At 30.9% G+C, this 14356-nt stretch overlaps 3 protein-coding genes across 6 annotated transcripts; 1 reads left to right on the top strand and 2 right to left on the bottom strand.

Moving 5' to 3' along the window:
* Positions 1–2013: 2013 nt before the first annotated feature.
* On the bottom strand, positions 2014–6563 carry Cul1 (cullin 1). 3 transcript variants are annotated; one of them, XM_083035036.1, is made up of 13 exons: positions 6291–6563; positions 5355–5566; positions 5077–5239; positions 4769–4987; positions 4439–4693; positions 4047–4340; positions 3684–3947; positions 3423–3602; positions 3108–3257; positions 2789–3028; positions 2616–2719; positions 2313–2532; positions 2014–2165 (listed from the first exon to the last, which is right to left on the bottom strand). In XM_083035036.1, exons 2-13 carry the CDS (start codon positions 5516–5518, stop codon positions 2085–2087), a joined length of 2334 nt encoding a protein of 777 aa, XP_082891162.1. In that variant the 5' UTR covers positions 5519–5566; positions 6291–6563; the 3' UTR covers positions 2014–2084. The 3 variants fall into 3 exon arrangements, with proteins under 3 accessions (XP_082891162.1, XP_082891161.1, XP_082891160.1); XM_083035035.1 differs by having other exon boundaries at positions 5355–5575; positions 6291–6562; XM_083035034.1 differs by lacking the exon at positions 6291–6563 and adding an exon at positions 5637–6121.
* A 46-nt stretch (positions 6564–6609) lies between these two features.
* LOC145934534 (uncharacterized) lies at positions 6610–10576 on the top strand. Of its 2 annotated transcripts, none has more exons than XM_083035040.1 (9): positions 6610–7616; positions 7798–7868; positions 7965–8113; positions 8209–8308; positions 8423–8484; positions 8556–8845; positions 8960–9222; positions 9334–9453; positions 9628–10576. In XM_083035040.1, exons 1-9 carry the CDS (start codon positions 7548–7550, stop codon positions 10070–10072), a joined length of 1569 nt encoding a protein of 522 aa, XP_082891166.1. In that variant the 5' UTR covers positions 6610–7547; the 3' UTR covers positions 10073–10576. The 2 variants fall into 2 exon arrangements, with proteins under 2 accessions (XP_082891166.1, XP_082891165.1); XM_083035039.1 differs by having other exon boundaries at positions 8206–8308.
* On the bottom strand, positions 10547–13760 carry LOC145934536 (mitochondrial dicarboxylate carrier-like). The gene is made up of 9 exons (XM_083035042.1): positions 13607–13760; positions 12737–12850; positions 12494–12655; positions 12075–12230; positions 11811–11977; positions 11504–11711; positions 11342–11422; positions 11210–11266; positions 10547–11110 (listed from the first exon to the last, which is right to left on the bottom strand). The coding sequence occupies exons 3-9, from the start codon at positions 12587–12589 to the stop codon at positions 10994–10996; spliced, it is 882 nt and encodes a 293-aa protein (XP_082891168.1). The 5' UTR covers positions 12590–12655; positions 12737–12850; positions 13607–13760; the 3' UTR covers positions 10547–10993.
* Positions 13761–14356: the final 596 nt, after the last annotated feature.

Below are 14356 nucleotides of genomic sequence, written 5' to 3'. Positions count from 1 at the left end.
ATTTCTGCATGTGTGCACGCGCGCGTGCAAGGAATAATAACTGACAATAACAAACTTTTAGTGTACAAAAATTCAAAGCATCAGATTTTCGCCGCGCATTTTAACGCGAGTATAAATATTCATTATTTGCTTTTACAATCGTGACATATCGAAAAGTGTCACGCGACGAGTTATACACCGAATTTAAAAATATGCGGTTCTCCTCTTCTCGAAATTATTAATGTTACTTTACTAAATGATACACGAGCATTCGTTCCGCAATGGAGGATCCTAATTCTTAGCCTAAGATGATGTATACCGTTGTAATACATGTCTAAAACTTACAAAAGCGCGATCAAAATTATTTTCGCAAACAATTCGTCGTAAACAATTGCTCGTTTACATAGAGATATTAAATAATAGCGAATATCACAAGTATATGGATAAGGACTGTATAGTATATAAGTCGGTATCCATTTCTGCACACAACTTAACTTGAATATAATATTACATTTATGCTTTCGTAATTTGAAAAAATTCGCAGTACACTTTATTTAATAAAATACATTAAGTTAATGTTTCCTGTATCTAAATATGTATGTAGTTATACCCCTTTGGGCAAGTATGTTAATATGGTTTAATTACAATAATTTTCAATTCATTTCTCCCTCCCTCTTCAGCCTTTTTTTTCATCATTGACAATATGTCACGAGAAAAATGTAATGTAATGAATACCTAGGGATCGTGATACATATATGCAGATATTTAAAATGTTCTAAACGTTTCTCTCTCTCTCTCTTTTTTGTTTATTTTTATACAAATTGAGTTTTCAAACTCAATCTTCAAACGATTAGTATAACTTTCAAACGTTTAGAGTTACACAAGATCTACAACTCTTTCTGAAGTTGAAATTCATGTAAGCATTTTGTAACTGTTTTTTTCTTTTTTTTTCTTTTGATCACTCTTTATTCACCATAGATATTCGTACCGTTTCTATATTGCACTGCAAATATTTTTCTCTCTATAGTAATAAAAATTTTACAAAAATTTAAACAAATTTACTCATTAAGAGATTGATCATTAATAAGATTAAGAATCAGCATAGCATATTGATCCTCAAACCCTGTTTCAGCCTAAGGATAATTGAGGTCACTACCTCTAGACATTGTTTTATCATGCACTCTTAAATATAATTTTGTAAGATGTCAATTTTGATCAGTCGCTGATTATAATACGAATTAATATTAACATTTAATTTTCAATGGGAAATTATGTATTATAGATTTTTATCTTTTTAATATTTTGTCTATCAGAGAATTGGCGAAATTATGTTAAAAACAATTAAATTGCTATTATTGCAATGATAGAATTTTGCATCCATGTTGAGATAAAATTTTCTGGTCTTAAATATATATCATAAAAGTTGGACTTTTGCTAAAATGCATTACTATCTATGTGCTCACGAAAATGTTTTACAATCTTTTTTATTATATTTTATTGCATTTGTTGTTGTCTTTCTTGTATAACCAATATTATAATTTACAATGATCTTTTTATAGATGTAACAGCATGCATCTTTTACTTTCTCCATACTCTCACAGTACTTTTTATTTTATGGAAAATAGATTATTCTTTAATTTTGCAAAACCGAAAAATATTAATGGATTTATTAGCAATGTGATAAAAATGCACATTTTTTTCATATTATAATACTCTGCAGATTATTTAAAATCTCACATTATGTGTTCTGTGATACTACGGCGAAGCAGTACGCTGTTTTATATGGAAAATAGCACGGACAGTAACACACCTAGCACATTGACTGTTGATTATGAAATGATGATTATGAAATAATTTTCTCAACATCTCTTTTTTAGATGACGTTGAATGTATATATCTTTTGAAAGATATATAAAAAGCCGGAGTCTTTTCTAAATGTGCGACCAGAAGGACAATACGGTACAAAGGCATCCATGTAGAATAAAAATATGGACAATTACATTCGAGACTTAAATAAATATTCTGATACGTATATAGCAATGATAATGTATGTTTATTTTTTTGCATATATGGCTGCTGTTGTATCGTTGTCCTAGATCGACTGATCATGCCAGATAGCTATAAGTGTCCTTTTGACCCTCTGTGCGCTCCAAATATTCTTTTTCTATTAAAATATCTATACATTTCTGAAAAAAAGAATTTTCATTGAAACATTGCGCAATTGTTATATATTCGTTCAAGAAAATAAATATCGCGCGTATGAAGCTTTTGATTATGGTAGTATATAATATTGGACATGAGTTTTTTTAAATAAATAAACGATTATCACTTACCTTAATGACATGTACTCTTGGCTTGAATCTAGAGCTTAATTGGTTCAATACTTCTGCTACCAACTGTTGATGCTTCAATACCTTTCGCATTTTCATAATTCTAACAATTGCTGCCTGGATTAGAAGTTTCCTATCTTCTTCTATGTGTTTGTGTGTAGTTTCTTGTTCTACCTTCAATTCTGTCTTCATTGGTATGTTAATGTTTACCCTTAATTTTTTGCTGTTAAAATAAATAAAATAAATAGTTGTAAATCAGTTGTATTATACAGATAATGGATATAAATGCACATATAAAGGACATACTTTTTATATCCTGTGAAGAGTTCTACCGTCGACAATGGAGTCAGTTCAGCTACATCATCGCTAGCTGCAGTTAAAAGCTTAGCTTTCAAAAGTATTTGAACAACCTGTGTAAAGCAAGTTTTAGTATTCTTGTGTTGCTATATCATTATGTTATTTATATTATGTTATATTACCTGTAATAAAAAATCCATTTTTATTTGTGTCGCATACTGCAATTGTTGTATTGTCCATGACGTAGATCCATTGTATACTAACAAAACTGCCATTTGGAAAGTCGATGCTTGCAATGTATACCTATTTTTGAAACAATTTGTATGTAGCTCTCCTTTAGACATATTATACAACCAATTTAACTTTCTGCCACTGTGTTGCGAACTGTAGAAAGTAGTGAACCTATGTACAGATCTTTCCAACTACAAATAAAATTCTCAAATAAATAATAGGTTAAGATTTCAAAAGAGAGAAAAATTTATATAATATTTATAGCTCTACCTCTGTTGGTAAAGAAAATGTAAAGGATTGTTGGAATGGCCAAGAACCAGAGGATAAAACTTGTATACTGAAATCTATATCCAAAGGTTCAGCAGAATTAGTCAAATGCCTTCTGAATTGTTCATTTAGATCCTTTGACACACCAATATCCTGTGGGCAGATTATTACAATTATACTATTATATATTTATAATAGTACAATAAGTTTTAATAATAAAATGAATTATATAGTTGATATTGTACATCTCTATTGATAAATATATTGAATAAACTAAAGCGCAATCTCTGTATGTAATCCAATAATACATTACCCTACCTGGAACATACGTTGTAACTTTGAAGTATACTCAAATCCACAAGCTTGCTTCAGCTTGGAGATCATAGAAGCCTCTGCGTCGTCGCTAGCAGACATGTGTTGCACTAATCGTTTTGCTAGCATCTTACTATAAAACTTCTGGAATACATCTTTGTCTTCAATGTATTTAAATACTACCATCTACAAAGGGACTATAATTAGTATAATTTCTTCACACAAAAAAACATTTTAGACAAAAAAATGTATCACAAGAATACTTACAACTTGATTAAGAGTATCTTCGAGTTCTGCCTCTTCCGGATTTTTACTGCTTTTTTTGAGCAGCAAATCGCAGTATTTAGCTAATAATTCGGGTGACTTACTGCTGCTGTTGGCTGCCCTTGTAACAGAATTGCTATTGATAAATCGTCCGCAAGCCTTATCCAAGGCCGCAACAAAGCCGCTATCATTGTTAAATGCAACTAGCACTAAGGCATTATACTTTTTGTGTACTTCCAAGATTGTGTTGACATAAATTTTCGGATCCTGCAAACACAGAAACGGATTGTCGATATTTGGTCCCTCGACCATGTATCATTGCACATACGCAACGCAATTACGTTAAATAAAAGACATATTACGTACATTAGCCGCGGAGTCACCACACTTATCTATAGCTGCAAGTCCTTGATTAGCTATGTGGCTTTCTAAAAGATTTCTTAACTCTCCGAGGCCATTCATTATTCTCGCTACTAGCTGATACATTCTACCCAAATCTATATTCTTATCGGCATTCAATAGATTCTGAAATTCGGAATGAAATATATCCAGATGTTTTTCGATAAGTACTTTTTCACATGTTTTCGCCAATCGCTCGTGAGTCATTTGATGCAGATAAACGCGTACTCGCTTCTGTTCTTCTAATAATCTCTGTTCAGCCTACACACACATACACAAAAAATAAAGTGTTTATATGTAAACGTATGAACACATGTTCTTGTACATTTAATGCAATATATTTTCTTTTTTAAACTTACTTTTTTCATATATTCAGTAACAGGATTTTGTCTAAGAAAGTCTGTACTTTCCGTGGTATAAAATTGTTCAGTAGCCTGGAGGAAGAGATTCTCAAAGGAATCTTTATATACTGTTAGATTTTGTCCTTTAGCACCTGGATCCTCTTCGTTCAAACCCAATTCTACATAACAATTGATGACGCCACTGACCAATCGGGTGTTTATCGTTTCACCGTTACGCTCTCGTTCGATTAATTTAAGCACTGCGCCAGTAACCTGAGAAAGATCACACAGATTATACTGGACATATCAGGTCAAATGTGTATTGATATTTGCAGAAAGATTATTTACCGGTTGGTTTAAATGCCTAAATAAATTATCTCGCCAGGTAACCAAGGCCAATTGATAAATTTCATAAATTCCCTTGCGACCTTCTTCACACTCTCTTCTCACCCAGTGTCGATTAAGATATGCACACACTCCGTTCAATACTTTACTGCTGAACTGATATTCTTCCCATTGTCTTGTATAGAATTGCAGCACAACCTCGTCCATCAAATCAGACCCATGCTGTGTGCAGAGAATAATTATGTGTTATAACAAAATATCTTTTTACTTATAACTCTCTTTTACAAAAAGCATAATATTTATATATTTACTTTGAGTAAACTAATGAGATAATTCCTAAGAAATTCACGCAGACGTTTGTATAATTCCAATCCCACTAATTGTGCACCTCCTTGTTGAATTTGTCCCTTTTTACTTTTGCTTGATGTTCTAGTCAATTGTTGATGAACGCTTGTGCAATAATTATATACATGTCTGTAGAAATTTTGCAATGTAGCAGGAAAATATAATGTACAAATTTTAAATGTATAGAAAAAGTAGAAAAATAAGAATAGGAAGAAACATTTTTTTTATAATATATAAAGGATACGTGTACAATTCTATGTATCTCGGTTTCGACATACATTGTCTGTTATAAACTTGTTCTATCCCTTCGCGCAAATCTCCCCAGATTTGATCCAAATCAATTTGCTTGAGACCCGGAGGGCCACCTTGATGGCTTCCAGCCCCTCCACCGCCTCTATGCCCTGACATTCTGTTCCTGTATGCTTGTCGAGTGAGCGTCACTGTTACTACCTGTGACTACAATTTCTGCAGATAAATATAAAATTAACACTCGGTATTACAATGAGATCCAGTCAGTTATACTTACATGTGTATTGCAACACATAGTGTAAATTACAATACAACAAAATATAAACTGGTGAAAGAAATTCCATACTCTATGTTACATATTTAAAATACAGAACAATCAGTTAAATACAGCTTAAATTATCCATTAAATGTTCAAAATAGTTTGTAACTTGAGATCAACAAAGGAAAACTGGATAACAATGGGGTATCAGGAGTCAGATTTTACCGAATTGACTATAAAATTTATACATACGAGAAAAGAAGGATTATATGAAAAGAGAAAGGTTAGTCGAAGTTGGGGATTCCGTTACATCGTGAGATACGCGACTCGCGTTCGTCGGAAGAGACAGAGAGAGAGAGAGAGACAGAGACAGAGACAGAGACAGAGACAGAAAGAGAGAGAGAGAGAGAGAGAGAGAGAGAGAGAGAGAGAGAGAGAGAGAGAGAGAGAGAGAGAGAGAGAGAGAGAGAGAGAGAGAGAGAGAGAGAGAGAATAATGTCGGAGCAGAAACGAACACGCATTCTTTTTCGCGCTCGCTCTCTCTCTCTCTCTCTCCCCACCCCCCTCTTTCTTTCTTCGAACGTTACATTTCTTTTTCCTCGTGTGACGAGCGAAAGGTTCACCAGAGACGAGAAAGAGCATCATCGAGCAAGGAAAAGCAACTCGACTCACCTATCGACGTTCACCACCGCATAACAGGCAACAACGGTTGAAGGACGATTCTCGTGTGAAAACGCGGTGCTGAGTCAGCTCCGTCCTGCGAAGCGCGGATGATTGTGACGGTGCGTCTTCGACGTCTTCCTCGAGTGAGAGATTCGCCACCAGGAACTTTCCGCTCGTTTACCTCCGCGTCCCTCGTGCGACAACGAGCACAGCGAAATCGCGCGAGCAACCGTAACTATCTATACCCGAAAACCTACCCCGCGCATCCACCAACTTCGCTCTCCGACAGGAGGTTAGGTCGCAGCGTCGCCAACCGCGATGATACGGAATCTGACCCAGTGTTGCCAATTTCAGGCAACCATTTCGTGCAACCATAGAATATATAATAATATTAGAGCGCGTGTCGATGTGCGCGGTGCGTTCGACTTTTAACCTTCAAGTGGCTCTGCGTCACGCTGTCACGCGCATCGGAATTCGGCGCGCGGAGTGGGGGAAGAGTGGTAGGGGCCGAGTGGTGGGGACCGGCGGACTGGCGCGCGCATCCCCCCACCCCGCAACGTTGCGCGACTGCGCGACCTCGCAACGCTATTTTTCGCGCTAAATATCGCACGTGGTTCGAAAGTCACTAGAAACTACACTGCACATGCGCAACGTTTCTAGTGCCTTGGAGAACGCAGGCTGTGAAAAAGATGCAATATAAAGACAATATTTAAATAATATTATCAATAATATAATATAATATTTATATTTTTTATTTTTTTACGTAAAAATCATATTTTATTTGTCGTACAAATTTTGTTTAAAATGTATCGTGATGAAGTTCTCTAGAGATTCTCTATTTGATAGCCAATCGAATAAACTTATTGGAATGGAATTTCCAAGATGCATTGAAGATTGAGACTGAAGATTGATATTGGACCGATCAGAAAAAAAAAATTTTACATTTTTTAATCTTCAATGCGTAGCCTACATGCGGGTTTTACACGCTTTTTATCTTGTGTTTTTATTATGTTGTTTATCGTATTTTAGTATCCGTTTTATCAGTAAAATATTGTGAAAATAAAAATGAGCTACGAATGAAGAGTGCCTTGCATAATCACCGAGTTTCTTGTTTTAAATAAAAATATCTTTTTTTGCACAAGCTTGAAACATATTTTCCAGTTTTGTTTTTAGTACTTATTATACTGTGCAAAAACTAACATAAATAATTGCAAAAATATATAATTTTTAAGAATATAGAGATTAAAATACAACAAATTAATAATTATGGACGAACAATTAGAAGCTATAGATAAATATTACAATAATCTACAATATAATGAAAGTAAGAAAGAAGTAAGTATAATAATATACATACATATGTATATACATATATATATATACATAAATTATTAATGAATTATGAAATTTAAAATATTATAATATGTATTATGGAAACAAATATATTTTTTAATTTTTATATCTTCCATAAAATGTGTAATATGACTTTGATACTACTTTATATATATATTTTTAGGAAGCACTAGTAAAAATATCCAACTTGTCTAAAACAATAAAGTTTAAAGATAATAATGATATCTCAGAGAGGTAAAAATAAGTATTTAAATTTAAGACACAATAATAAGTAATATAAAAATGTAAAAAAAGTTGCTTCTCTATCTTTTCAATATATTTTTTTTATAGATTCCTGGAAACAGCATCTGTAATAGAAAAGAATCTATCTCTTTTTCAATCTGTATGTAAACATGTGGATGTAGTTACCACTATTATTGAATATTTAACTAATTTTGGTGTGAAATTTATGTGTGACAATATGTATGGCAGTAAATTTGGTATATATAATAATATGATAATGCAATTATAAAAATATATTTAATTTTAATTTTATTTTTGAAACATATATATCATTTGACTTTTTTTTTAGAAGAAGAATATGTAAGAGATGATGTAATCTATATAGTAATGTTTACTTTTTTTAATATATGTGAAGAACATCAGATGCAATTATTTTTGGAGGAAGCTATCATGTAATTATTTATAGTAAAAATATACTATATATATATATATATATATATATATATATATGTTAAACAAATAATTAATATTTATATATTTCTTATTTTATTACATTATTATTTTAGCAAAAATTGTACATTGAATGGAACATTTCCATATAACCAATTGAAATTTACACGTATGATAGGTGAGAGAAACTTATTATGTGTACTAATAAAAATGTTGTCTTTTCATAATCATTGTTTTTAAAAATTGCAGAATGCCAAATACTTCTAGAAGATTCAGATTTGTATGCAGTTATAAACTATTTGAGAGTTAAAGAATCTTTCCTTTATACATATCTTGAAATTTGGGTCCAAGAGTCTATAAAAGAGAAGTTTTTATGGCTTGTAAAAGAATATTTAAAGAATTCAACTTTTTCCCTCCGTGTATTTCAGTCAAGAAAAACCTTACTTACAACCTGTCCCTGTCCATATAATAAAAGGAAGATAATATCCATATGGACAGAAGATATTGTAGCTGCTAAGAATTTAGCCACATCTTTAAATGTATATCATTTAAATTATGGAATACGTAGTATTATTTATGGAGATTTTTTAAAGCATTATTAATGTTATTAATGTATTTAAGCGTTATTAATGTTTCTATTTTTCATAATTCAGAAAGAAGTTCTATTCATAAATACACATATGGATCTTTGTGGTGGCATTGTACTTTTACCTTATGAAAAAATATTCAACAAAACATTGAACAAAACACTATCCTACGAACGAGAGAATTTTGATGATGATATTTATAAAATCAAGGATACAAAGGTAAAGTCCAAAATGTCAACCTATGATCTGTTTTATTATGGTAAGTGGCAACAACCTGTGAATAACACATATTGGATACATAATGAAATTCTATGGGCACACGCAACAAGGTACGAATATATATTTTCTTGATCTTATATACTTATTGAAATAAAATTTTTAAATTCTTCAAAAATTTAATAAAATTACACATGAAATTTGTTATTAATTTATTGTTATAGTTATGATATTAAAAGATGCATTGATTCAGCTGAAGAAGGATTCAAAATTTGGAGTACCAAATCTATTGTTTCTAGAAAGCAAGTATTATCAAAGTTTGCATCTGGGTTAGAATCCATTGGGTATGTTACATATATGTTATAAATATATATATTTTATAAAATTTTTGTTTCTTATGTTTTATGTCAAATTTGTATTTTCAATTTGATTCATAATTTTTTGTTCTTAATTTTTATTTTTGATAATTTTTGATTAATTTATATTAATTTTTAACAATAATTTTTTCTTGTTTACAGTAAATTTCTATTGGCGGAGAGAGTATTAAAATGGATAAATTTATTTTTATATATTGATCAAACATCATCAGTTGGTTCTCAATGTGAAAGATTAGAAATAACAAAAACTCGAAAGCCTAGAGGCGTTATCATTTTAAAGGAAAAAGATGAAACTGTTTTATTTGATCTATTGACACAAATTTTAATTACTGGTAATTCTGTCATCGTGATACGCGATGGAAAAAACTTCTGTAGTCTAGCACAATATTGTTTCATGTTTTCATTGTGTGACATACCATCAGGTGTTATAAATTTATTGTCCAATGACAAAATGGAGACTTTAGAAGTTTCCTTATGTACAACTGCATATGATCTTTATGCAGAACGATTTTTTGCAAAGGATAATCCAGAAAAAACATATATAAATCTTACTATACCCAAGCACACTATACTCCCTATTAAATAATTTTAATAATATATAACATAGATATCCCTACATAAAACTTTTGGGATACAAACATGGGTATATATACAAAAATATATAAACACATTTATATATATATATATTTCCATATTATAATTACAATTTCTATCACATTTATGGATTAATTCTTTGAAATAAAAGTAATAATCCATATGACTCATTCGGGATTATTAAAATATTCAGAGAATATTGTGTCTTCATTCCCACAAGCGTAAAAATAGATAAAAAATTAACTGCGATGTATCTTTTTTATCATAAAAATATTTTACATTTTTACTAGTAAATTATATATGCTGCATAAATAATATATTTTTTTACATGTATTTTAGCAATTAAAGATAATTGTTTTATATATATTCATTTATATATTTTTATCTAAAGCTCTCACATTGTACTATACATTTCGTTGGCAATTCCGCTTGTTGTAAATGTAGATGGAATAATTGTTTCAAATATATAAAGCTTTAATAAAAAAAATAACAAAAATCTTTCATTAATAAATTATACCTTTCATTCTTTGTACTAAATCTCTTTGCGCGTAAAAGCTGATATAAGTCTATATGCATAAATTTGTACTGTTATACATATATAAGTATATATATATATGTATGTACATACATCACAAATAATATAAGGAATGTATTGATTTTTCAAGCTAATGTAAGATTAAAATTTCTGTCTCTGAGAAAAAAATCTAATGTCTAATTAATTAAACTCTCATGATTAAAAATCATGTAAGAATGATTAAATAAATCAAATTGCTGTGGATGTTTTATGTACACATATTGTCTGTTCAGATTTGTAGAAAGATTTAAGATTTTTCTGACAGTTTGCACAAATATAGCATTATATAAAGAATCCATTTCAATATCATTGTATTCGAGTTGTCAAAATCAATTAGATTTACGACGATAGTTTTACAGATGGTGGATAGAACCCAAAATTATATCTGAGTTGTTCAAGGAATACAAACGTAAGAATGGTTTGCGGTGCTAAACGAATAAATGCAGGTACGTAGCCCTAGAGTAAAAAAGAATTTTCATTGAAAAAATGTTATACTCACAATTATTTTAAGAATATCAACATAAAAAAATTGTTTAACTGATCGATTTGACTTACTTTGAAAAAAGCCAGTGGCCCAAGTTTGGCAGTATATAAGAAAAGTTCCATTAGATTCTATATAGAAAATAAATGTAAGTGTATAAGTCGTATATTTTGTAAAATCTGTTCATTATTTGAACACATACTTACTTTAAATTCTCCAGGTTTAGCATTCATTGCACGTGTCTTTAAAACATCTAAAGGTTGTGTTAATGTTGTTGCAATTGCGCCCTTTAGCATAAAAGATGATATCAGCTCTTAAATATAAGATAAACTAGAAGTTTTTTCTTTCGATATTCAATAGACACTTACAGCCGATACACTGGATAAAACATGCGTTGAAGGAGTATCCCGAAAATAACCAGACTGTAACAACATCGTTTTAATCTGATCATAAAAACTTAGTTGACCGATAGTCATCAGCACTGCTCTCATGGTCGCGGTCGAACATCCACTGAACAATTGTCGAACACCCTCTTGTTGAATTACACGAATCAATCCATCCAAAGCATGTTTGTAGCTGTGCAATAAGATGATATACGTATAATTAATAAGAGTGGTGCGACCAAAAAGTATAATCAGCAAATATAACAATAAGCAAATATATCAGAGTTCTTACTTTCTTCTTAACTCTGGTGGTAATTTGATATCATTCTGCATGCGTACATTAATTACATCGCCGGGAGTTCCAAAAACACCGCCTATAGCTCCGGAAGCTCCAGCCAATAAGAGTTTTTGGTAAAAAAATAATGGACGGTCAGGTGTTTCAAACGTTTGTTTGCCGACCTGTTATATTTAACAATACGACCTGTGTATAATAAATTAAGAAAGAAATGGCATTTATGTATACAGATAATGCGTGTAAGTTTCTTCAAGTACTGACCTCGTAAGCACCAAATCTTATCGTAGAATAAGTAAGTTGACGAAGTAACGAAGCACTGAGTCCATTGTATAAAGCTAATATTCCCTGTTTTCTAATTATTCCAATAGTCGAACGTACTACTGATATCTTGCCTTCTTGTTGAGTTTGCAAATGGACCTAGAAAAGTAAGATTTATGTAATCATTCTTTCACAGTATTAATTTAATACTGTCTCTAACAAGTATGTCTATATTTAACAAGTATCGACATTTATCAATAACTCCAAAAAAAGATAAGAGAGAAATAAGAATTATTTATAAGTTGATATTCAAGTATTGATTAATATAAATGTAATAATATCTATTACTCTAACCATTTTTACTGACAATTAACATAAATATGTTGAAAAGTAAATTGAGTTAAGAAAGATGTAAATGAAACCTTAAGTAAATCCAAAGGATGAGTCACACATGCAGCAGCTGCAGAAGAAACACCACCAAAGTACCAACGTGATAATTTCTTACTTTTGTCAGCCATTATTGTTTAGTTGTCTATTTTATAAATTTTATAAATTAAGCAGCAACTAGGAACATATCCGTGGCACTGCATAAACAGAAAAGTTAATTAAGATATATATAGATTTCTATTTAAGAGAGAGAGAAGTATATAATTAATTCAATTTACCTTTTCTCTAAATATATCAATAAAAGGAAGCATCAATATATAATTTGTTCATTATGTAGGAATGGCAGTCTCCATTGTGTGTGCATTAAAATAGTTTATAGTAGAAAAATAAGTCTGAAAGAAATTATAACATAAACACATTAGACATATAGTATAAAATTCAATCAATCCATAAATGCCATACACAGTTTTTCTAAAAATAAATATAATCTATATATTTATATATGGAAAGAATATGTATATCAAGTAACAAATATTAAATAATTCCAAAATATTTATATTCTTTTATACAAAAATTGCTGTATAAAATCTTTGAATTTTTAGAGTTTTTCATATTAGATGAAGGTCTCGACTAAAACGAGCGGTGCTAAAATTAAAATCAACCTGATGTAGCGACCTTGCGATAATGAGAATCTGATTCGCCGTAAGTAAACGCAAACATACGCGCGATTCGCATACGTTTATTAACGAGAGAGTAATTTTAGAAGAGTATAGGCAAGATTTAATTAGCTTTCTCGCTATTCGCAAAATTTTTTAAATGCGCGCATAAGTAAAAAAAAAAACCATAAGAGTTCGAAATCATTCCAGCAGGTTGTCGCTATTTTGGTTTATCGACCAACTGCTACAATCGATGCAGATTAATTCAAGCATATATCAAGTCTGCATACATTAAAACTGCTCATCATTAATCATATAGACACACTATCTGACTATTTTTGAAATTAATCGTAATATATATATTCATAATTAGCGATCTTTGAAAATCGCAGAATTCTACGGTTCAAGGACTCGGCGAGTGGAAACGAGTTTTTATTGAAAATCTATCTAAAATAGCAACGCAAGATGTGTGCGGATGATACTGTTCCTCACACGATAATCCCCGGTTCTGCTCACGGCGACGTCCGACCTCGATAACAGTTGGAACTCCACTGATGTAAAACGTTCTGGAGAAGTGGAGCGTGAAGCGGCGCGATCAGCTGACAGCCACGTGTAAACCACTACCTCTCCCACTGATGCAATAGCTAGTCCCCAATAGGGCAGATATCCATAAAGGGAAGTGGAACGATATATATATGCTCGTTGTGCAATCTTTTATCGCCTTCACACACGCCCGCTTATCGCTTAAAATGATGATAAATATATAGCTTCGTGTCGGTTTACACAAATGAGTTTGATTTGGAAAATAGCGAGTCGCAAAATTACGAGATTTATTTTCTTCAACTTGCGAAGATGAAAGCGTCAACGAAATTACGGAATTTGTTGCCAAATATTTAAATGTCATATGGTCTAGAATTTTTAGTTTTCTGGCACTTCATCTATATATATTTATCTATTTTTCTTATCTATTATTTTCTTTATATAATTATATAAATATATATAAATATAAAACAGTTTTATAATTATAAATATATGCGATTATAATTTTAATAATTTTATTTCGAGCAATATATTATTTTATTTAAAAAAAAAAAACATGAAAACGAAATTCTAGAAATCTAGAAATTCTAATCGATATTTCATATAGCTTTTATTATGTTAGATAGCATATTATATTATCTTTAGAGAGAGAGAGAGAGAGAGTATTTATAGATTATTTATACATAACTCGAATCTAATATA

This window comes from Prenolepis imparis, unplaced genomic scaffold, assembly GCF_030444845.1.
Source record: "Prenolepis imparis isolate NDT839.2.m4 unplaced genomic scaffold, iyPreImpa1.0 SCAF_3, whole genome shotgun sequence".
Classification (NCBI taxonomy): Eukaryota; Metazoa; Arthropoda; class Insecta; order Hymenoptera; family Formicidae; genus Prenolepis; species Prenolepis imparis.
Note: the sequence above shows the minus strand (reverse complement) of the source record. Positions and strands in the feature narration are given on the sequence as shown.

Coding starts and splice junctions, on each gene's coding strand:
- Cul1 (XM_083035034.1), bottom strand. Junction 3,948..4,046: donor GTGGTGACTCCGCGGCTAAT/GTACGTAATATG, acceptor CTGTGTTTGCAG/GATCCGAAAATTTATGTCAA. Junction 3,258..3,422: donor AGTTACAACGTATGTTCCAG/GTAGGGTAATGT, acceptor ATCTGCCCACAG/GATATTGGTGTGTCAAAGGA.
- LOC145934534 (XM_083035039.1), top strand. CDS start 7,548: ATGGACGAACAATTAGAAGCTATAGATAAATATTACAATAATCTACAA. Junction 8,846..8,959: donor ATTTAGCCACATCTTTAAAT/GTATATCATTTA, acceptor TTCATAATTCAG/AAAGAAGTTCTATTCATAAA. Junction 9,454..9,627: donor TCTGGGTTAGAATCCATTGG/GTATGTTACATA, acceptor TCTTGTTTACAG/TAAATTTCTATTGGCGGAGA.
- LOC145934536 (XM_083035042.1), bottom strand. CDS start 12,589: ATGGCTGACAAAAGTAAGAAATTATCACGTTGGTACTTTGGTGGTGTT. Junction 11,712..11,810: donor CCACCAGAGTTAAGAAGAAA/GTAAGAACTCTG, acceptor CTTATTGCACAG/CTACAAACATGCTTTGGATG. Junction 11,111..11,209: donor GGCCACTGGCTTTTTTCAAA/GTAAGTCAAATC, acceptor TTTTTACTCTAG/GGCTACGTACCTGCATTTAT.